Source organism: Carcharodon carcharias, chromosome 17 (assembly GCF_017639515.1).
Source record: "Carcharodon carcharias isolate sCarCar2 chromosome 17, sCarCar2.pri, whole genome shotgun sequence".
Lineage (NCBI taxonomy): Eukaryota > Metazoa > Chordata > Chondrichthyes > Lamniformes > Lamnidae > Carcharodon > Carcharodon carcharias.
The window spans coordinates 16540046-16564665 of NC_054483.1; the positions used below are offsets into that span (position 1 = coordinate 16540046).

Below are 24620 nucleotides of genomic sequence, written 5' to 3' on the forward strand. Positions count from 1 at the left end.
ATGCCTTGCACTTGCTGATTCCTTAAGCCCTAAGATGTAGGAGCAGAAGCAGACCATTCGGCCCATCGTGTCTACTCTGTCATTCAATGTGATCATGGCTGATCTGATAATCCTCAACTCCACTTTACTGCCTTTTCCCCATAGCCCTTGATTCCCTTAATGATTAAAAATTTGTCTATCTCAGCCTTGAATATACTTAAAAAGTCAGTGATGGTGATCAGTCAACAAAAAGGAGTCTACTCCTGCAAGAGCCTCAAAGTGACAATTCCAATTTACATGCAAATGGTTTGAATCATTTAATGCAATATCCTACTTACCACATACAAAGCATGCAGAGCTCCAAGCAGAGTAACTAAGGGAGCTTCTTGAAAAAACTCTTCAGGAGGGCAAACCAAGATGGGCTTCACCATGCCAGCCTTCAAAGCACTGGGCAAGGGGGTTGGTTGGGGGGGGGGGGGGGGGGTGGAGAAAGTCAAAATGAGTTTTATTGCAACATTTCAGATTTTGCTTAAGCAGATAATTTCGAGTTACAGATCGTCAATATGAACTTCCTCCCACTTTGATTGTACAAATACAGTATGGGCGACATGCAAGGCAAAACTCCCTCTCTCATGACCAAAGTTTTCCATTGTGTTAAGCCTGATTCAAGTGTGGTCAGAAGTTGAATTTGCATAGTCCAATTTCCACCATTAAAGACCACAAGGCATGTTTCATATAACTCCTAACAATCCCAACAACACTTACCGCTTGATGCCAATGGCAGCTGCATCACTGAATCGCCGCACATCATCGTAATCCCTGTTGAGGGGCCCAGTTGGTGCAAAGATCTATGCATAAAGAAGTTTGTACAACACATAATTATCTCGTTAGTTGGACAAAGTCAATTCCTAAATTCTTTCTGGTGATATTCTTTTACAAAATCATAGAATGATGACAAAAGGAAAAACATTTAACCCATCATGCGTGCACTTGATTAGAACTATACACTTAAATCCACTCACTTGCCCTTTACTCCAGGAATCATTTCCTCCCTAGCTATTTATCCAATTATTTTTGAAAGTTACTCTGGAATCTCCTTCCATCATCCTTTCAGGATTTCAGCTTATAATTTTACAGACAATTTTCCTCAGAACCCCTTAGATTTTTGTGTAACTCACTTTAAAACTATTTCCCTGATTACAGACCCTTATGCCAAAGGAAATAGTTTCCCCTACTTGATTCTACAAAAACCCTTAATGATTTTGAATATCTCAACCAAATCTCCTCTTAAGGTTCTCTATTCTTAAGAACAGCACCCACTTCTCTCATCTCTCTACTAGTGCTACGCCAGTAAGTTTCTTCTTCATACTTTCAAAGGCCTTGACAATTTGCCTTCATGAATGACCTGCACTTCTTCAAACAACTGAACTAAAGATACTCTAGCACAAGTTTTCCTCACAAAATCCAAGCAGGCCTCATTTATCAGTTTATACTTTTCCAAATGTCAATTTATTTTGTCTGATTGCTCTCTCTCTCAAGGATTCCAACTTAAGACTGACATGCCTGGTAATTTCAGGGTTTATTCTAAACCTTTTGGATCAAGAACCTAACATTTAAGTTATCCAGTCCTCTGGTGCCATTCTGATATCAAAGGAAGACTGGAAGATTACGGCCCTTGCCTGCACAATTTCCACTCTTGCTTCTATCAGCAAGAATGATATCACCCATTGGGAATTGGAAAGGGTGGCACTGCTCACAAAAATTCACCAAGTACCTTCTCTGTTAATTTTTATCCTGTTCAATATCACTACAGGCCCCTCCTTCACTGCAATAGCAGCAGAAACTCTTTTCTAGTGAAAACAGATGCATCTCATCTAATACAGCAGTCTTGTCCATCTCTACAAGGCTCTTTTTTTTGCCCCCAAATTGACCCAACCCTTCCTTTTGCTCTATGTTTGAGGGTTTTTTTTAGAATCTCTTTTATGTTAGCTGCTAATGTATTGTCTGTTATTCCTGTTTTACATTTCCGCTGTAGTTGCTGCATTCAAGTTAGCTCTCTACTGTATGTGAGCTGTACATTTTTCATAAGCTGCCTTTTTCTGTTTTAGTTTTAAATGCTATCTTTAGCCATCCAGGGAACTTTACCTTTGGATACTCTTCATTTCCCACTCATGTCTACTCGGCACCTGAAACATCTCTTTGGATCTCCCATTGCTCAACTGTTTTGTCCATCTGTTTTTAAATACTCCTGGGCCTGATCCCAATTTCTCACTAACTAGCACTCCACCAGTCAAGTATTCTTATAATTAATTGTTATTTGTCCTTTTCCATATTCTTATAAGCCTGATAATAATTACTCTTCTTCAAATGCTCAAACACAAATATGCTCCATTTAATTCTCTGGAACTAAATCAGGGCCTGTTTCTACTACACCGTCATCAACAAAATTCTTGTACACATTAAAGAAATTCCTCCCGCTCCAAGCTCTTCACAGTACAACTGTCCCAGTCTATAATTAGGTAATTAAAGTTGTTGTACTTCATGTGCCAATAAAGCTCAACATTACCAATAACTAAATACTTAAGTACCATTCTAACTTGTCCACTGCAGCCATAAGGCACATTTTCACATCCACTGAAAAACCCGAGTCAAATACAGCTTGCGTTTATTTTTTTCTTTAATTTTGTCTTTCAGGATGAAAGATGGCCCAATTACTTTCCTTCATCCTTAACTACCTTGTACATACAGTGTCCCAGTATTGTTAAATGTTCCTCCAAGAGGAAACAAAAACTTTATGATCTGAAGACAAAGTTGGGGGGCAAAGAATTAATTCCCATATGTAAACTTCAGCAATAGTGGGCAACATTTATCCTCACGTTTCTGAGGTAATAGCAAACTGGTCACAAGTCTTTAGTCTGGTGATCTTTTGAGAATGGGAAGCGGGTATTTCAAACTCTCATTTGTCCACACGTTTTCCACTGTGTGCTCTGTGGCCAGCCTGTTTATATTACAATAAACAGAATTAAGAGCCAGAGCACAATGCTTGAATATACTGTGCAATTTTTTTGCAATGTGATAAGAAATGCTCCCATCTGATAAGTTCACTCACCACTCTAGCTCCTGGAAAATCAGGAGCATGAACCAGTACCACTTCCTGCTCCACTGAAGCATCAATCTGGAAGACAATAATTTCAGTCATTAGTTAAATCCTTTACAAAAGTAGCAGAATTAACCACCAGTAGAGACATCAGACAAGCAACTAGGAGAACAAACAGCATGTTCGCCTTTCCTGCATGGGGGTAGAGTAATGAAGTCTTGATGCAATTATATAGGGCTTCGGTGAAACTGCGCTTGGGAGTAAGGTGTCATCACCCAATGAAGAATATATGTGCCTTGAGGGTTCACTAGACTGGATTCCTGGGAAGACATGGTTGCCCTATAAAGGAGATGTCTAATTGAATGCACTTATATTTTCTGGAGTTCGTAAGAATGGGAGGTAATCCCATTACAAAATAAGTTTCTGACAGAGCAGATGCCAAAATGCTGTTTCCCTTTGCCCGTCCAGTACAGAGCTCAGGATCAGCCTTTAGGACTGAGCAGAGGAGAAATTTCTTCACCCATGACCTTGCCATTTCATGTTCTATTGCTAGCCACATTGTATTCATTGCACACAAGGTAGGCTCTGATCACCTCAAGGTACACTCTACATCTATGACCTCCCAACTCCATTTAGTTTCATGACCAAGCCTGGAAAAAAGCCCTCCCAAATCATTTACAATAAAACTTTCAAACTCCTAACCGACTTGCTGCCCATTCTCCATATTTCTGCAACTACTGACCTGCTTAATCACACCCCTATCTTTGATGCCCTGGTGCTCATTAGAAATATCCCTCTCCCTCACCCTGGTCATTTACCCTGATACGCCCCTTATCAAAGCAAGTCAGGCAGCAACCATTGAGGGTAAAACATCATGATGCAAGGTCACAGGCCAGAAACATGAACTCTTCTCCACAGATGCTGCCCTAGCATTTCCAGCATTTTCTGTTTTCAGACTTACAGCAACTGCAATACACTTTTATATGGCCCTCATCTCCCCTCGCCCTAGTCTAAAAGACATAGATATCAGCTTATATGGCAAAAAACTGATTTAGCCATTCATCATCACATCTGGCTGGACCACAAATGCTATAGGTTCCTGCTCTCGTGTCAAAATTTTCTAGTGCAGGATGATCCTGGAATACAAAGCCCCACGCGTTCCCTCACTACCAACACTGTCATTAAATTCCTTGTTCCCACCACCCTCACTCCCAGCAGGAGCCTAGTACACATTGAATTTGTCACTAAGATGGAAGCCATCCATTAAACTGCTTTTGTCACTTTGCTCTTTCTCACATAGCCCACTGTGCTAAACTACCTCTTAAGTTACACTGACCTAGCCCTCTCACCACCACCTCTCTCGATTGCTCCACTATCTCCAATTTGTCATACAGCTTGTCCAACATCCAATACTAAATGAGAAGAAACTTCCTCCCAACAGATGTTGGAAAGACCAAAGGCTTTATCCTGGGTCCCCATCCACCGTCTCCATCCATTTCATTAGCAACTGTGTGGCCATACCAGGCATTCTCATGACCTTGGGTGTCGTTATTGACCCTGATATGAGCTTCTGACCACATTCTCCCCAAGTCAGTCTGCTGCTACGTCCATAACATGTCCCGACTCTGCCATTATCCACTATCATTCACTGCTGAATTCCTCAATGCCGCAATTCAAGCACTCTCCTGGCCAGCATCATACACTCCCCATAAATTGGAACTCATTCGAAACTGATGTCAGTATCCTAAACTGAACCGTGTCCCATTCACCCTTCACTGTTTATGCTCGCTGACCTACATTGGCTGTCACTCCAGAAATGCCTGAATTTTCAGTTATTTTAATTCACTCCAGAGCCTCATTTTCCTTTCTTCAACTTCCTCCACTTCTACAACTCTCAAGAGCTCTCCATACTGCTCCAATTCTACCCTTTTGGCAACCCTTATTTCAAAATTGCTTTACCACTGGCAATTATGCTTTCAACAGACTAAGCCTTAAATGCCCAAATTCCTTCCTTAAACCCCTGTCCCTCTACCTCTCTCTTCTCCTTTAACAAGCTCCTTAAAACCTTGCTCTTTAACCAAGCTTTTGGTTATCTATTGTACACTCTCATGTAGCCTGGTGTCCAAGTTGTGTTCAATAATGCTTCTGTCAAGTGCAACAGGACATGTTAATGTTAAGAGATGTTGTACCAATGTAATTGTCGTGGTCATTTTCCTTCCCCTCTCCATTTCCTTGTAATAGCTTCACAAACATTAATCATCAAGACAATTTTCACAGCAAGATCATTATTTTTTTTGTTTCTCTCTTAAAAGCAAGTCCAATGCAGATAACTCAACACTTTGATGTTCTCATGTCAGCTAAAGAGTATAGCTAAGTTTAAATCAGTAATTAGAGTTAGTCTCACTCAACTCATCCCAAAAGACATTGTTATGAATGCCAAGTGCAGATGGAACATGGCTCCAGATAGGGACAGAGCATTAAAATACTCATGTACTTACAGATTTGTAGCAGTCGAGTGGATACTTCAAGCCTTGTAGATCTCCAGAAAGCTTGTCAATAGTGTTTGTTACTAAGATGACACCATCAAAGGTTCGCCTGTATATTTAAAAAAGCTAACTTAGTATTCTGGTTAATTGCATGAGGCATAAATAACAGGCTATACGTCTAGAATTTTCTCAACATTTACCGAGTTATAGTGAGTTGGAACAAATACCAGCTTAGTGTAAGTAGTTGAACCAACAGCCACAATTTATAAAGAAAAGAATGCATCTTGTGAAAGAGCAACCCCAAGCCATAGCAAAACTGGGCACACTGATGTCCAGGAATAACATCAGCTGGAATTTAGTCAGATACCTGGATGGAACCAGGCTTGATAGATCCTAACTTTGACTTTTTGTTTAGAAGCGTGGAGAGGGGCTACTGAACAGTCACAAGAGTCAACTGCTGAATTTTCGATGAAATTATAAAACATTTCTAAAACAAAAAAAGATGAACTATATTACAAAACTCCTTCACCCACAACTATACCTTAGCAGATAAATATAGATTTCTAAGGATAACAAGTTAAAAGATATTTACATTGTACTCTAATACTCACAGTCATGTAAATCAATAGGCAATGTGGTCAGACGTACCGCACTCTGAAACCAAGTGAAAAATGCCACCCCAAACAGATGCTATGGATCTCTCATGAACTCCCCCAAATGCTTGTCACACTGTAAGCCAAAAGGTCTCACTGAAACTGTCTTTCATATGGGGGTTTCCAATCTCCATTCTTTAAGAACCCGCTTTGGAATCTATTCCCAAATGAAGCTTTCTCTCGGACACCTTCCACAAGGATCTACCTCCAGGTTTTTGATCTCTCTTAACGATGTTCCCCTCTTTTGCATTGCCACGTGCATCGCGCACACACACAAACACTCAGCTATGCCAACAGGACATTACTGCTTCATATGCCCATAATAAGCAGTCACCAACCTTGGGCTCTCCTCGGATCTTCTGGCTTCTCACAAGCCCACTTAGCCTTCAGTCTGCTTCCTGCAGCTTTCTCCCTTAAATTGGGATCCTTTCCCTGTGTCCCTTACTTTCACATGTTCCCGAATCTTGTTTTTGTTCCTCCACTTAACTGCCTTCCTGGGACTTTTCTTTTGTCCCCACTCCTTGGTTTCTGGGAAATCTGCTCTCTGCAATTCCCTCTCCTGTCCAGCTTCCTCAACCTCTGGTATCCACAAACCAACTGTACTGCTTTTCTGTCTCACTGTGCAGGCCTCCTGTTGCTAGTTTTTACGACTTAGTTTTAACTTCCCTACAGCACTTCAAGTGTCATAAAACCTCATGAAAATGCAGGTATAAAAACAAACCCACAGGCTTGCTGACTCCACTCTAAAATGCAGGCTTCACATTTCTAACACACAAAATATTAATTAAACTTCATCTTAAAGTTACAACTTAAACTTGAACTGTAGCTTATTCTCAACAAATACACAGAAGACTTACTCAAAACTCTCTGGCTCCTAACACCATCAAACCAAATCCAGAATTTAAAATAAAAGGAAACAATATTAGTTCCAGGAGCCAATAAAATGAACATTTTTCTGCAGAGGCAAGACGAGGGCATCTCTCACAATGACCTACCTTCCATCCCCCACCATTCACAGGTACAATTTAAAGCACAATCCTTTGGCATACTAGTGCACCTTTGAGCAATTGTGGGTCAACTTGGGGCCAACTTATAGATCTGAATCCAGGACAATCTGTCCACTGAATTTTTTAAATACTGATATCAAGTCATGGTTGAGCATCAAGTTGCTTCAACCTGACGTTGGCAATATTATTCATCCTGCTGCTCAACAAAACATAACACCGAATTTCCCCCCACACTAATCCACCTCACCCTGGCAGCTCTTTCAGGCAGAACTCAGCAACAAGCAAAATACTCAGCGAAGTTGAATGTTGCAGGGCAAATCCAAATAATCAAAATTTGCCTATTTCCTCTGCAACAATTGGATCTCCTCAAACTCTACCCTTACTGCCTCTGATGCACTTAAACCTAACCCATCTTTCACAAAATATTAAGTTAAGGTCCCACTTGTCCAAGAGATTAAAAATCCAACGGCAGGTATAAAGAACAACGGTTTCTGTGTCCATGCCAACACTCATCCTCAATCAAACCAATATTCATTGCTCAATATTTCTTTTCACAAGAATCAGCAATAACTGCCTATCAACCGTCCACTGTTATCATTGAACTAGCCAACTTGCCAAGAATAACATTGCAACCTTAAATCTAGATCCAATCTTTTTTAAGTCTGTTTGCAAGTGAATTTGAAGCAACGAAAAATGCTTTTCTAAAATGAAGTGGTATGTCTGAATGAAAGATTGAGAACATCATTAACTTCTATTTGCTGCTTTTTTCCATAACCAAGGCAGCTCCATAAACAAAAATTATAAAAAGAGGTGCAGAGTGCAATTAGGAAAAGAGATAATATCAATCATATTATACTCACACTTTGGCTTGCAACTGAGTTGTGAACAATATTTCTGGAACTCTGCAAGATAAGTTGTTTTTCATTAGAGCTAACTTCTGGAATTGTATAATGGCATTTGACCAACAAAAACAAACTTATCAAAGTCTCAGCTGCCCAAATTGAGGAAGTGACTACTTGCAACCTCCTTTTACAAACCAAGGTTGAGGCAATGATGCTGAAGACAGCATTTTCATCTATAATCTAAGCTCCTCAGGTCTGAAATGATATACTTACTTCCTCTTCCCAACATAGCTGTGTCAGATCAGTACAGTGGTGAAATGTTGGTGGTTACAAGTTTGTCATTCCTTATGAGAAGAACACGAGTTTGAATTAAGAAAATTGAAGTTCAAGAGCACGGACATTTATGTCGTGCCTCATACAGAGCCCAGGAGACGAGGGTGTAGACCGTGCCAAACACTGGGGCCCAGGCTCTGTTTTAAAAAAACGTTTCTCATTGTCCACACTGTGCAGCCAGAGCCACAGACTAGCTTTAAAAAAAAACTTAACAGGTGAGTTTGAAAGCTTGCTAGAGAACCAAAGCTGAAGGTCAACAGCAGCACAGCAACTGTCAGGAAAACGTTTATGCTTGAAAAATGTGAAGCAAAATCCCTGCAATTTTACAATCAATTGGATGATGCATGTGTTGGGGGAGAGAAACAAGTGGGAAGTGGAAGTTGGGATGGTAAATATTAGAGGGGAGTTGGAGGGGGTTAGCTACAGAGTTGAATTGTTTTGTAAAGCTAGCCACTTTGGTTATATCAGTTGACTGCTCTATGATTAATTATCGTCAGAGAACCAGCATTGCGCCTCCAATTTTACTACTGCTGCAGTCCCTCTGCCTACTGCATGGTGTAAGGAAATAAAGACAAAGGCTCTATTTTTACGGCACCTTTCATGATGTCCTGATTCTACAGCCAAGTACTTTCGAGTTGTAATCTCTGACATAGGAATAAAGGAGGAGTAGGCTATTCAGCCCATCGAGCCTGCTCCACCATTCAATACAATTATGCCTGATTATCCACTTAAATACCTTGCTCCCACATTATCCCCATATCCCTTGGTTAATGACAGATTTCTAAATACCAATCTCTACTTTAAACATAGTCAATGACAGATTCCAGCGACCTCTGGGATAGAGAATTCCAAAGATACATTATCCTCCGAGCAAAAATGTTTTCCTCATCTCAGTCCTAAGTGGCTTGTCCCTTATTTTGAAATTGTGTCCCCTGGTCTAGACTCTGCAACCAGGGGAAACATTTCACCCGCAGCTACCAGGCATATCCCTTAACGCATTTTGTAGGTTTCAATGAGATCACCTCTCATTCTTTGAAACTCTAGAGAATACAGGCCCAGTTTGCTCAATGTTTAACGTAGGTATCATCATCAAGTGACAGAGTAGGCTCGCGGGGACAAATGGCTTCCTCTTGCTCATAATACCTATGTTCATATGTCATTCTGGAATGGAGGGCATAAACTGCTGAGATGGCCTTGGTCAACCATAATTATCTTGCAAATGGAGGGTGAAATCATGGCTGAAGTTCTGTTTATTTTGATGCTAATGAAACTTTACTGTGAGCAGGATTTGCGGGGTGAGATTGCCAGGACAGAACGCATAATGGGCTCACAGTGAATCAGGAATCTATTTTATACTGCACATAATTCTCAAGGGTCTTTTCCATTGACTTCAATCTTGTCCTCTTGTTTACTCACTCTACCTTGGTGCTTTGAATTTTTTTTTAAAAAAAAGGTATTGAAACATTGTGATAAAGTTGTGTTGCTTTGCAGATAGAAAAAATATATTGTCGTGAAAAGCAACAGACTTGCTGACCAAGAAAACAGGTATAATTGTGAACCAGTCTTTGTCCTCTGGCTTCTTAAAAGTTAAGTTGCAGAGACAGCCCAGGTCACCAATGATTCTCACTGATAATGAAGACCGATGTCGTTCAATCATTCCACACCGTTGCTCAGGAGTCATTTATCTTTCTATTCTTTGAGAATATAATTAAACCCCTTGTATGAAATTATAATATTGAATATTATGCACCCAGGCAGATTAAAGTCTTCTTCTACAGAATGAAAAGGAGCTTGTGCAGTTTATCTGAGTTACAAGCATTGAATCTTTGCCCCAAATGTAAATTTACTGACCCTGGATCCATATGGTGCAAAGTGCAGAACAAGTTAATGAAGGCTGAGGCAGTCAGCAATATTAACGTTATCGATAAGACTGATATTGCTGACTGCCTCAGCCCTCATGAACTTGTTCTGCACTTTGCACCATATGGATCCAGGGTCAGTAAATTTACATTTGGAGCAAATATTCAATGCTTGCAACTCAGATAAACTGCACAAGATCTTTTCCATTCTGTAAAAGACTTTAACCTGCCCGGGTGCATGCGATTAGTGTTATAAACTAATGGAAAATTTCCTGTCAAATTAACAATATTGCATGTTGCTGTTAAAGTAAAATTTGAACTTTCTGATTCTTTATTAGTCATGGTGGGATCACCTACAGCACACACACAAACTAAGATTGCATTGTATCAATGCTGCTCTTAATATCAAGGACCATGCTGCCTATGTATTGAATGATATTTGTAACCAGATGTCAACAATAGGTATAATCATTTTACTAGGATCTTTGTGGCTGTTTGGTGAATCTTGTAAGGGGAAGAAATGTGCATGACTGAGGGGGACGATTAAAGTTGGGGTGGAGAAATAGGGGTCCCAGAAACAGGAGAAGCACCAGAGCCCACGATTTCACTCCCTGGCCTCATACTCAGTGTGTTCAAAACACTTCACAAGTGCATTTCTTTGTTGAAGTGCAGTCACTTAAAATGGATAAGAGCAGCAAGCAATTTGAGCAACCAAAAAAAGCTAACTGCACTCACTCACCCTTCTGTCTCACGCAAGAATATCGACTCACCCAAGCTATCAAGAGCTGTTATTTAAAAAAAAATCAAGCTGTGTGACCATGTACAGGGTAAATGTGTTATCATAGTTCAGATCCCACCATTCCTCCTCCAGGAAATAGAGGGCAGAATAGAAAGTGATCAACCTACTAGCAATATTTCATGGTCAATACTGAAATAGCTTTAAACAGCCTCCAATCTACCACTTCGGGATTGCATCTGCTTATTTTAATCAGTAAACAAGCAATGGCCTTGCACAGGAGTTCAAAGTTGTGTGATCATATTTCAAGTGCAGCTTAGAGGGCATGCAACCTAAACTAGAATGCAGTCAATTTTACCAGTGAACTTGGTAAATAGCTGCACTTCAAGGCTAAAATCCAAGATGCACAACTGCAAATTTAGTTTAAAAAGTCAGTTGAAGAGAGTAACATCTAACCTCACGCCCAACTTGGGAAAAACTTGCACAGATTGTTTTTTAAATTTTAAAATAGAAGGTTGGTATAAATCAAACTAACCATAAAAAAGCTCGAATTCTGAAAAACCCAACTGGTTCACTGACATCCTTGGGAGGGAAACCTGCCAATCTTGCCTGGTCTGGCCTCTAGGTCTGGCTTAACATGTCATCTGATAGAGCCACGCAAGCACCTCAACTCAGTTCCACCAAGCCATTCAAACAGAAAGGCAGCACCACCTCATCAGTGTAGCTGTCCACATCCTTCAGAACCAACCTTAAACATAAAACTTTGTCACATACCTGCCACTGTGGTAGGTTTTGTAACAACAAGCTTCCAGTTAACTATTGTCAAGAGTCATGTCACCATTATAGTCTCAGCATGATGTAATTAATTTTTGAAGAATTGTTTTCCTTAAAAGCTAACTGAACTTGCTTCAACATGTCCTCAAGTTATATTAGTAAGAGAAAAAAGGGCAGGAATTAAGGAAAATGGGAACAAGGCATGTAGATTTTTCTTCTATGTTAGGACAGGTTGTAATCCAAGGTACTGAAAACTGGAATATTGGGTTGGGAAAACAATGATTGCATTTTTCCCAATAGAGAAAGAAGAAAAGCGGGCTCACATTAATCATTCAGCTCCTTCCTCACACCAGGATTTTGTTAGTGAATGGATTTCACAATACCCAAATACTTGCACCTGCCCCCAAACTCTAGTAGGGCCACCCTTCACACTACCCCTCCAAAACAATGAAAATAGAAGATATATTTAACTTAATATCTTCATATTAAGCCCAGAGGATCACAGAGTGTTCAAGCGAATGAAGATTTTATATCAAGCTTGATGGTGCAGAAGGCTGGCCTTAGAGGGCAGGAATAAAGAATTGTGAGAGCGAAGTTGAAATCAAATGTTAACAAGTGTTTTCCCTCAGTGATATGGTGACATATAGGTTTGCCGTTAGACAAAGGATCCAACATTAGTATGGACAGCAAATACATGTTACATGCAACATTTTTCTCATAGCCAATGATGGGAATATTGTACAAGGTTTTTGTACACCAAGTCCTGTACAGGCATGATCCATATGCTCATGGGCCAATATTATTTCCTGCTGCAACAACTCAAATTTTAACTTCCCATCCTTGGCTTAATCTCTCTATTTTTAACCTACTCAAATCCTATGAGCCTTGCGGATCTCTGTCCTCCTCTAATCAGGCCATACAATTTCAATGACACTCCACCACTACCCACCCCCCCTCCAATGACTGGCCTGCTGCCAGATGCACCCCTCAACCTGGCTCAGACCTGCTGCTGGATTACACCCACGTGTCACAACTCTCACTCTAAACACCCCCACAGCACCCACTTGCCGAACAATTGTAGACTCAAGAGGCTGGTCATTCCTCCTGCTCCGCCTGGCTAAATAAGTGGAGTGGGCCATGCATGTGCAAGCACTACAGTGCCATGCACAAACACCAAAGATGTGCCAGCAGTGGCAAGGGGAGACTGAGCAGCCTCCCAGTTACTGTCCAGAGAAATAGAGCACAAATGGCATCCCACGAAACCAACCTACCTGACATGGGACAAAACGTAAAAATCACAGGACAAAACTATAAATTGTGGACAGTTGGTCATCTTGCAGAGTGCAAGTTTTCTAACAACTTCTTGTACTATGTTGCATTCTTCCTCAGTGAGCTATATTCCTCTCCCCAAATGTTACCTATCATCTGCAAAATTTTGATTAAGTTGCTAGTTCCCAAGTCCAAACCAGTAATATAAATCATTAACAGTAGCTTCTTAGAGGTAAAAATTTTTTATCACATGATCAAATCAAGATATTTGTGACTAACAGGGCCCATTGAGTTTATGTATATTAACAGCTAATATAAATTAGTAACTGCTGACTTGAACCTCATTACACAGGCACTTTAAAATTAAAGAGTTCAGATAAATGATACCATGTTTAAGCAGTTTTATAAAATCAAAACTCCAGAAATTTTGAACTATTATCGGATTTTGGGGCCGAGTATGTTTACAGAGAGTTCCAGTCCGTCCTCTCCTCCAAATGAAACACTACAAGCAGAAAAATTGTGTTGCATTCTATTGCAGGATGAGTCCAAGAGGACAAGGCCACAAAATTTAAATTGCAAGTCATTTCTTCCAAAGGTTGGTTTCAAATTTGAAAATTTGTGGTCAGAGTTCTACGATACTGAACATGCAAAATCAAGTCAGACTTCAAAGAATCACTTTTGCAGTCTCCTCATTAGCTTGTGTTAAATCACAATGACAACTTGAAGATCGTCCCAACCACCTAATACATTTGTTTACCAAACTACACAAGTGCAAAGTTAATTATAAAGTCCTTCAGGAAATTCATGCATCCTCCCATCAGGTTACTCGTCAAAGCATTGGAGCATGGAGGTGGGTCAGTCTGTCAGAAAGATGGACTTGAACAAATTGAATAAAAACTTGTTCATATACTGCCATACTGTGTTTCATTTCACATTTGAATCTGCTGCTTTTCCATTGACATTTTTTGTAGGCTTATTGGGTTACATAGATATGCATTCACGGAGAAACGGGGCTTCCTTAGCTATCATGAAGCTCTCCTTAAAACTTGTGGACAGATCCCCTGGAATTTGACTCACAAGAATTTTACTCTAGATTCACAGAATGGTTACAGCACAGAAGGAAGCCATTCAGCCCATTGTGTCCATGCTGGCTCTCTGCAAAAGTTACTCTGTTAGTTCCCCTCCCCTGCCTTTTCCCTGTAGCGCTGCAAATAATTATGCTCCTCTGTAGGCCTCAATCAAATCTGCCTCCACCACACTCTCAAGCAATGCATTCCCGATCCTAACTATTCGCTGTGAGAAAACAAGTTCTTATCACCCTTGCTTCTTTTAACATATCCAACTTACCTTAGACAAAAACAAAAAAACTGCGGATGCTGGAAATCCAAAACAAAAACAGAATTACCTGGAAAAACTCAGCAGATCTGGCAGCATTGGCGGAGAAGAAAAGATAAGATTGTTGTTGACATCTTTTGATGATCTGCTTCTATCACTGATTGTTTGTCCCTACAACCACACCAACCCCCTCCACTTCTCTCTCTCTCTCCGCACCCCCCCCACACACCTTAAACCAGCTTATATTTCAACTCTTTCTCGGACTCGAACTCAAGTTCTGTCGAAGGGTCATGAGGACTCGAAACGTCAACTCTTTTCTTCTCCGCCGATGCTGCCAGACCTGTTGAGTTTTTCCAGGTAATTCTGTTTTTGTTTTACCAACTTACCTTTGTTGTCAAACCATCTGCCAACGTGGAGTTAACATTGAGTTCAACAACTTCAGATCACGAACTCTCTCCTCCATTCCCGCCCCCTTTCCGATCCCCCTTTTTCCAATAATTTATATTTTTTAAAATATATTTTTCTTTTCCCACCTATTTTTAAATCTAGCGTTTTATCTCCACCTTTTAGCCCATTTTGATCCCTTCCCCAGGGCCATCTACCACTTGCTTGTCCTGCTTTCTACCCTTAATGTCAGCATTAGCACATCCCTTAGCTAATATCACCACCATCAACACCCCTTTGTCCTTTTGTCTATGCCGTCTTTGGCAATCTCTTCTTTGACTCCACCGGCTCTCTATCCAGCTCTACCTGTCCCAACCGCCAACCCCACCGCCCCCCAGCCAACTTATACTTCACCATATTTCTATATTTCCTTAGTTCTGTCGAAGAGTCACACAGACTCCAAACGTTAACTGTGCTCCCCTCCACAGATGCTGTCAGACCTGCTGAGTTTTTCCAGCTAATTTTGTTTCTGTTTCAGATTTCCAGCATCCGCAGTATTTTGCTTTTATGCCAATTGGTGAAGTGTTTCTCCCTAACTACTCTGTACTGTACAGAACCCCCCCCCCCCCCACCACTACTCATGATTTTGAGCCTCAAGCGGTTCCAACGCAATTTTAGGCACTTTCGAAACGTAGTCACTGTTGCAATGTAGGAAACGCAGCTGCCAATTTACGCACAGCAAGATCACACAAACAACAATACGATCGTGACCAGATAATCTGTTTCTTCTGTGATGGTGTTTAGGAGAAAATAAAAACTGAAAAATAAAGAGAATCCGGGCACACCAAAAAAAAAACCACTCGGCGACTGTCGGGTGTGCAGCTGAGCATCATCAGAACTCCAACTCTGCAGACAGCACCCACTTTCTAGAAGATTCTCCCGACTGCACTTCATACAACAGGAGAACCGTAACGATGCAAAACATAGAGATAAACAATAAATACATAAAGATAAATAACAAATTATAAACAAAGACAAAAGAACAGCTCCCCAACCAATACTCCGAGTACTGATTTAATGACCCTGCAACAAACGACTCAGATTCTGCTCACTCTCACCTCAGTTGAAAGTTCGAGCTCGCCATCGTCACGGGCTCCGGTCAACTCAAACTGAAACCAACCGTCAATCTTAGTAACCCGCTCACACGCCGTCTTGATTGGCTCCATCAGCCCCAGAGTCCGCCAATCCGATCTGTTTGTCTCTCGATAAGGCCATCTCTCTCCCCATTCGTGGCTGCTGCCGCAGCAGCTGTGGCAGCAGCCGCCTATCCCGCCCCTGCTTCAATATGGCTGGCTGAGCCGCGCCAATCCCCCCCTCCGCCCCCTTGTGATTGGCCAGAGCTGCGCCCTGCCTACCCGTGATTGGCCTATGTTCTTGCCGCGCCGCTATCCCCACCCCCCCCTTTGCTGTCAATCACAGGCTCGGCCAGAAGCTGGACATTGGCGCACGGAGGTAAACTGTGGTGACGCTGTTGCGTATTCCGGTTGAAGTGACAGGGGATGAAGGTTCTGCGGGCAGAGTTGCGTTCTCAGTGTCGGTTTAAATCGCTTCAAAGGGGGTTGTATAAAAGACAACGTAAAAATGTTGGTTCACTTTCTGACCTAACCGAAAACACGCCGAGGCCTTTGGAGAGTAACTGATGCTCGGGGCGGGGGAATCTGCATCTTGCGTAAAGCAACAACTATTTCATACACAAAAACAAAATTAGCTGGAAAAACTCAGCAGGTCTGAAAGCATCTGCGGAGAGGAACACAGTTAACGTTTTGAGTCCGGATGACTCTTCATCAGAACTAAGGAAAAATAGGTGAAATATAAGCTGGTAGTGGGGGTGGGACAGGTAGAGCTGGATAGAGGGCCAGTGATAGGTGGAGGCAAAGAAGAGATTGCCCAAGATGTCATAGACAAAAGGACAAAGGGGTGTTGATGGTGGTATTATCTAAGGAATGTGCTAATGGTGACATTAAGGTTAGAAAGCAGGACAAGCAAGTGGCAGATGGCCCTAGTGGGGGTTGGGTTGGGGGAAGGGATTGAAATGGGCTAAAAGGTGGAGTTAAAACGATAGATCGAAATAAATTTAAAAATAGGTGGGAAATGAAAAAATATTAAAAATATGCAAATTATTGGAAAAGGGGGGATCGGAAAGAGGGTGGGGATGGAGGAAAGAGTTCATGATCTGAAGTTGTTGAACTCATTGGTAAGCCCCGAAAGCTGTAGAGTGCCTAGTTGGAAGATGAGGTGCTGTTCCTCCAGTTTCCGTTGAGCTTCACCTCAACATTGCAGCAGGCCAAGGATGGGCATGAGAGTAGGGTGGTGTGTTGAAATGGCAAGCGACAGGGAGGCCTGGGTCATGCATGCAGACAGACCAAAGGTGTTCTGCAAAGTGGTCACCCAGTCTGCTTTTGGTCTCTCCAATGTAGAGGAAACTGCATTGGGAGCAGTGTTGGAGAGACCAAACGCAGACTGGGTGACCGCTTTGCGGAACACCTTTGGTATGTCCGCAAGCATGACCCAGATCTCCCTGTCGCTTGCCATTGTTCTGCAAAGTGGTCACCCAGTCTGCTTTTGGTCTCTCCAATGTAGAGGAAACTGCATTGGGAGCAGTGTTGGAGAGACCAAACGCAGACTGGGTGACCGCTTTGCGGAACACCTTTGGTAGGTCCGCAAGCATGACCCAGATCTCCCTGTCGCTTGCCATTTCAACACACCATCCTGCTCTCATGCCCACATGTCCGTCCTTCACCTGCTGCAATGTTCCAGTGAAGCTCAATGCAAACTGGAGGAACAGCACCTCATCTTCCGACTAGGCACTCTACAGCCTTCCGATCTTAACATTGAGTTCAGCAACTTCAGATCATGAACTCTCTCCTCCATCCCCACCCCCTTTCCGATCCCCCTTTTTCCAATAATTTATATTTTTAAAAATATACTTTTCCCACCTATTTTTACATTTATTTCGATCTATTGTTTTATCTCCACCTTTTAGCCCATTTCGATCCCTTCCCCCTACCCGACCCCCACTAGGGCCATCCGTCACTTGCTTGTCCTTCTTATTTACCCTGAATGTCACCATTAGCATATTCCTTAGGTATTATCACCACCATCAACACCCCTTTGTCCTTTTTTCTTTGACATCTTTGACAATCTCTTCTTTGCCTCCATCTATCACTGGCCCTCCATCCAGCTCTACCTGTCCCACCCACCTCAACCAGCTTATATTTGACCACATTTCTATATTTCCTTAGTTCTGATGAAGAGTCATCTGGACTCGAAACGTTAATTGTGTTCCTCTCCGCAGATGCTGTCAGACCTGCTGAGTTTTTCCAGCTATTCTTGTTTTTGTTTCAGATTGCCAGCATCTGCAGTATTCTGCTTTTAACTACTTCATATAACCTAGTTTAAAGAATTGCAAGAGTGGTGTTGAACTATGTAAAACCATGAAGAATCAAAACTGTCTCCAGTCTAGTTCAGTGTGGTCAAATGTAAAGAAGTTCGTTTTTGGCCACCAATAGATTCCAGGTGTATCTAGCCTTAACTCCAAGCAACTTACTTGACAAACATCTCAAACCAAATCAGATGGTGCAAATCTTAGTTTGTTGCTTGAGTCGAGTTAAGTATCTTCACATGTATCCACTTCCATGGCCATTCGCACTAATGTGAATCTCAAGCCGTGGATGTTCCCCGCACTGCTGTTTGGGCTCTGATCCAGGCTTTTATCACCAGAAAGCGCCAATTTTGCAAATGCTTGTTTAATTAGCCTCCACAAACTGCGACTCACTCAGAATGACACTGCCCAAATCCTTGCCTATTGAAAACCTCACACTGCTGTTACCCTGGCCCACACAAGGAACGAATAGCTCACTCAGAGGGCGTGTACTTTAGAATCAGTTCTTCATATTTATAATACAAAACTCCAAACTTGAGCCTTGTGCAAGTCTTCAATCCATGGCACTGGACTTGTGGGGAGTGGAGAAAAGAGACTTTTGGACTTCACACAACATCAATCACCTCTGGATTAGCCACAGCTTGGGCCAAATCCATAATCGATCATTATCTTCACCGCCTGACACTCATTAATCAAACAATTCAAAATTGAAGATCTTAAACCTGACCTTAAAATAACCTGTCATTCTTCTGGAGCATTGTCTTGAGTCCATGTGGTCTTGGACAGGAAGCATGCAGTATCCACTGGCACACTTGGGGCCTTCTTGTGATGAGTGGGTACTGAAGGGTAGAGTGCCTTTTCACTACCAATAGTATAAACGGTTAATACTTTCTAGGTTTTATCCCATTTCTTCATATTAAGTGTGTTATTTAAATTTGGCTTTTGTTTATGTTACATTATTAATGGTACCCTTGGATACGTTACCATGAGCATTTGTTTGGGAATACTGGGTTAAACTCACTGTCAGCCCTATTGACTTAATTTTGTTTTAAAAAGACCTCATAAGCCTCACCCCAATCAATCTCAATGACCTTTATCAGCCCTATACCTTTACATGCAACTTTTTTCTCTGGCACTGGTCGAGTCCTCACTTCCTGTCCTTTGGTCCACAACTGCTGTCCATTCTTTCAGCCACCATACACCATAAATTTGCCTTCTCCAACCGATGATGTTTTCAACCACACTGTTTCATTCCGTTCCACCTTAAATTTTCTCTCCCACCTGTGTCTTTTGATCTGTTAAGTAATGAACATTTTTCTGATGAGTGCTATCTAAATGTACATTGTTTTATTATTGTTACAGTTTTAGTACTAATCTTGTCATTTACTAATGTACAGCACAGAAGGTGTTCACTCATCCCAGCTCACCTGTTCCAGTGATAGCTACTTGGCTGGATTTGAACATTTTAGTTCAATTCCCCTGCCAATTCTCCATATTCGTCCTTTTCAAATACTTACCTAATCCCTTTCATGTGATGCCATATTCGCTGCTTCAGTCACCGCTCTAGTAGAGAAATGTACTGTTACGACCCATCCCCAGGTGAGGTTCCCCAAAGTTGTTGACCCAGATGAGACCCCTCAATTTGTCACCATCTGGCTGGGACACCCCATACTGTTATGCCCCATGTGAGGAGGGATGAACTGGCTCCCTGTCTTTATTCAGCCCCCCACCTTCTGTTGGTCACAACAAGATTTAATCTAAAAAGGATCCCTTTCACGGATCCCTTTTCCCCCAGACCCAATTGTTCTGGTTTTGAAAGAGTCAAGACTTTCTTGAGTTTAAAGTAAGAATGGGTTTATTATCTACTAAAGGCAAAAAACACATGCATATACGGCTATACGGGTTAAAAGTAAGAATTTAGCTTGAACTAAGTGAATATATATATAAAAAAGGTATACAGAACAGTCCTTGACTCGTGGGGAGTAGATGATTGAGCATTGCAGCCATTGCAATTCAAGGTTCCAATACAGTTGAATCCAGTGAATGAATAGGCAGTTTCAAGGTTCCAGTAGAGTTGACTCTGGTAGATGAATAGTAGGTTTTGAGATTCCAGTAGTGTTGAATTTGGTAGAGTGGTAGAGAGATCGGGATACCTGCAAAATGGTGACTTGCAGGGGTATTGTGTGTGGCAGTTACTTCTGAGTCAAACTTCCAGCACTTGCCCTTTCTCAGAACATCGACCAACAGACAGACACTGGTGCAGCTTTTCAGCTCACTTTTAACCCCTGCTTTGTATTTTCCAAGTGTGAAGTGAATTCATAAATCTGTCTGGGCATTGAATCTCACAGGATTCCTTCATGAGATGATATTTATCTCCCATAATGTCTTAATGTCCTATTGTCTCTACTGGAGTGTGCATTTTTTAAAATTCAGGTCTTATTTTTAAAGTCCAGTATTTCCAGATGCAATTTAGTGTTTTTCCTTCATTATCATGACAGTATCTTCTAACAATTTTTCACAGAGAGATTTCCCCAAACCACCGACTTTGTTCAGAATAACATTGCCGGAATCTTGATCTACTTAAAACCTCAGTACTCAACAGACTCCAAGAGCTTGTTATGTCTATATAATTCCAAATTGGGGATCTTCATTCTCACCTTAAAATATCCCCACATAATCACCCCACTCCATATCAATTTATGCCTCTGCATGCACCTTTTTTCTCTTTCAAAGGCCTACTCCTCACCTCTTGTCCTCTTTCGTTCACTTTTGGTGTCCACTCTTTCCCTGCCATACTTTGCCTTCTAGAGATTCCTCCTGCTTTTAAGGACCTGCTGAAGACCTTTTGCTCCAATCATTCATTCCATTCCACCTAAGATCTTTTAGTCCTAATTAGTGTATTTTCATGTGTAAAAGGCTGCAGAACATCTTTCTGACATGACAATGCGAAATTTTGTTATTATTGTTACAGCTGATACCAACCATTTTTACTTTGTTTGGCAGCTTCCTTGTTTCACAATTGCTCATCAAAAACATCAGTTACATAGAATATACAGTACAAATAGGTCATTTCAGGCCAGCTGCCAGTGTTCATGCTTCACACAAGCTTTCTCCCACCTTATGTCATCTAACCCTATTTGCAAAACCTTTGATTCCTTTCTCCCTCATAGTTACAGGGTTTCCCCTTAAATCATCAATGCTACTTACCTCATTAAGAACCTGTGGTAGTAAATTCCACATTCTAATCACTCTCTGTGTAAAGAAAATCAATAACTATCTGGTATTCATGGTTCCTAGTTTTGGACTCTTCCAAAGTGGAAACACAAATTGAACCCATTGATAATTTTGAAGCCTTCTTTTAAACTCACAAGAGCAAAAAATACACTACATGATTTTAAACATGAATTTGGGGAATGTGTTTTTATCTCTATCTTTTATTTCTAACTTAACGTTCTAACATTCAGTGTTTATAATCCTGTTGATTAAATCCAAATTTGCTAAAAAATACCAAGAAAAAAATGTTCTGCCCTATTTTAGTAGATGAACACATGTACCCAAGTTAATTCATCTTATATTTCTGTGGGTGTGATAGCTCTTAAGCTCCAATATCTATTTCAATTTCCCTGCCAATTTTCCATTTTTAAAAATATTCTCCCTTTTCAAATACTTAACTCACACTTTCACATGATATTCCCTCACCACCTGCCACAGACCCAGCCTGGCAGCTATGTTCTTTAAGACTCAGCCTATTCAGTGCTCTGAACCATAGTTGCCGATGGACAGTGAAGTCCCCCACCTAGAGTACATTATGTGCCCTTGCCATCCTCAGTGCTTCTTTCAAGTGCTGTTCAACATGGAGGAGTACAGATTCATCAGTTGAGGGAAAGTGTCAGAGATGGTGACCAGTAGGAAGTTTCATTGCCCATGTGTGACCTGATGCCATGAGATTTCATGGGGTCCAGAGTCGATGTTGAGGACACCCAGGTCAACTGCTTCCTGACTGTATACCACTGTGCTGTCACCTATGCTGGGTCTGTCCTGCTGGTGGGACAGGACATACCTAGGGATGGTGATGTCTGGGATATCATCTTTAAGGTATGGTTCAGTGAGTATGACTGTTAGGCATGCTTGACTGGTCTGTGAGACAGCTCTACCAATTTTGGCTAGCCTCCAGATGCTAGTAAGGTGGACTTCAGGGTCGGCAGGGCTGAATTTGCCATTGTCATTTCTGGTGCCGAGGCTGATGTCTGGTGGTCTGTGCGGTTTCATTCCTTTGAGACTTTCTAGCGAGTTGCCTTCCTAATTACTTGCTGCACTTGCATGTTAGCTTTCAGTGACCTATGAACAAGGACACCCAGGCCCCTTTAGACATGAACACTTCCCAATCTCTCACCATTTAAGAAATACTCTGCATTTCTCTTTTTCCAACCAAAGTGGAAAATTTTACATTTTCTTCCATCTGTCATGTTCTTGCCCTGACTCAGCTTGTCTAAATCACCTTGAAGCCTTTTTGCATCCTCCTGTCAACTCACATTCCCACCTAGTTTTGTGTCGGCAAACTTGGAAATATTAAGTTTGATCCCCACATCCAAATCATTGATATGGATTGTGAATAAGCTGGTGTCACAGCAATGGAAAGTTTGGGTGCAGTTGTAATGCCGGAGAAAGACCTAGATGGGGAGTGGCAAGGCTGTAGAGGAACTTAAAAATGGGGATGAGTGTTTTAAATTTGAAGTGTTGCGGGTGAGGAACTCATGTAGGTCAGTGAAACAAGTGATGTGTGAATGGAATTTCGTGGCTCATTGGAGACAGTTAGCAGAGCTTCAGATGAGCTGACTCGGATGAGCTGGCCTGATGGGCTGATGGCTTCCTTCTGTCCTGTGAATTTTCCACATTTCTAAGTTTACAGAGTGTGGAAGTTGGGAGTTCCAGCAAGAAAACAGTGGAATAGTCGAGTCTGTAAGTCACAAAGGACACATGGATGAGGGTTTTATCAGCAGACGGGTTGAGGTAGAGGTGAAAGCAGATGATGTTTGAGGTGAAACTAGGTGGTCTTTGTGCGGGACAGCAGGTGGTGTTAGCTTTGGGTGAAATGGGAAGTCTAAGATTGTGACTAGTTTTGCTCAGGTTAAAAACTCCAGTAAGATTCCTCCTTTAACCTTCTCCGTTCCAGTGAAAATAAACACCAATGGATAAACATGTCTCCGCTTCAAAGCAAACCTTTCCTATATCCTATCCATAGCTATGATATATTTCCTATTATGGGATATACAGAATTGCTCACACACCTCCAACTTAATCAGTGTCTTGAAAATTATTGTGAAAGTTGAAGTTCTGACAAAGTGATCAAATCATCATTTTCAGTTTTATAATGCAGGTTCTTGCTAAATCAACTGCGATTCTCCAACTGGCCCGAGCCAAATGTGGGAGCCTTTGCTCAAAGCACAGTTATTGTTTTCAAGTGAGGCACCTGTCTGGATCTAAGGGTTGGAGGATGAGGCTCATCCAGTTCCTGACTGTTGGTGATCAGAATGGAGTAAGAGTGGGAGTAGAGAAGGACGGAGGGAATGTTGTTGATCTGAATTTATTTGACAGTTCCCTACCAAGAACCATGAAGGAGTTTCTGGAAAAGGGAGAGACTGCCATGGAAACTGCAAGAAGGTTTTTAACATTTTGTTCATTATTTTTTTAATTATTAAAATTGTTTCACTACGTATCACATTCCATACAAAGGCTATCTGTATAGGAAAATAAAAACGGAAAATACTGGAAATACTTGCCGTGTGTGACAGAAACAAAGTTTCAGATGAAGGGTCATTAACTTGAAACATTGACTCTGTTTCTCTCAATAGATGCTGCCTGAGCTGCTGAGTATTTGCAGAAGTTTCTGTTTTTATTTCGGATTTTCAGCATCTGCAGTATTTTATTTTTGCTCTGTTTAGTGACGTCAGACAGTATGTAGGTTACAAAGTGATGTCAGTGCGAAACAATCATCTCATATTTGTTGATGTCAAAATGATGAAAAAAAGTTCCTGATTTCCAATCAAACTTATAAGTTGAAGGGGAGAATTAAAAACAAATATTGCGTTTAGTTTTCAGGAAACATTTCGGTTGCACAAAATGACCCGAGTCAATAAATGTGCTTTATATATGTCACTGTAAACTGTAACCTTACTCACAAAATTAGTTAGAGCAATTCATAAGCCTATGTTGATGGTTCATTTTTATGATCACAGAAGTGGGACTGAAATCCTTTGTACAGCTTGGTAAACCCTGCTCCTCTTATGTAGCCACTTCTACATCATGGTACATATTAGTGTCAGTTAATGTAAGTGAGGTTTGAATGCTTGTGTTAATGGCAGTGTGAGTTTTGACCAACTAAATTTGTGGATAACTCCAAATAGGCAGGCTTGGGCATGAAGTG

General features: G+C 41.3%; 2 protein-coding genes across 6 annotated transcripts in view; one reads left to right on the forward strand and one right to left on the reverse strand.

Moving 5' to 3' along the window:
• The window catches only part of zgc:152830 (uncharacterized protein LOC767682 homolog), a 37738-nt gene extending 21774 nt beyond the window's left edge, over positions 1-15964 (reverse strand). Inside the window, exons 1-6 of the mRNA XM_041210429.1 lie at positions 15873-15964; positions 8083-8124; positions 5575-5671; positions 3089-3154; positions 745-827; positions 318-426 (exon numbers count right to left, since the gene is read on the reverse strand). Of these exons, the coding sequence (XP_041066363.1) occupies positions 318-426; positions 745-827; positions 3089-3154; positions 5575-5671; positions 8083-8124; positions 15873-15898 (423 nt within the window). The 5' untranslated portion in view covers positions 15899-15964. The remainder of the gene's footprint in view (positions 1-317; positions 427-744; positions 828-3088; positions 3155-5574; positions 5672-8082; positions 8125-15872) is intronic.
• Positions 15965-16217: 253 nt separating this feature from the next.
• fahd2a (fumarylacetoacetate hydrolase domain containing 2A) overlaps positions 16218-24620 on the forward strand; it is a 29303-nt gene continuing 20900 nt past the window's right edge. For 3 of the 5 annotated variants that reach the window (XM_041210248.1, XM_041210249.1, XM_041210247.1), the window contains exon 1: positions 23565-23857. In XM_041210248.1, coding sequence (XP_041066182.1) covers positions 23568-23857 — 290 coding nt within the window. In that variant the 5' untranslated portion in view covers positions 23565-23567. Of the gene's footprint in view, positions 16267-23560; positions 23858-24620 lie in introns of those variants that run through there. The other 2 variants (XM_041210250.1, XM_041210246.1) reach the window with 2 other exon arrangements.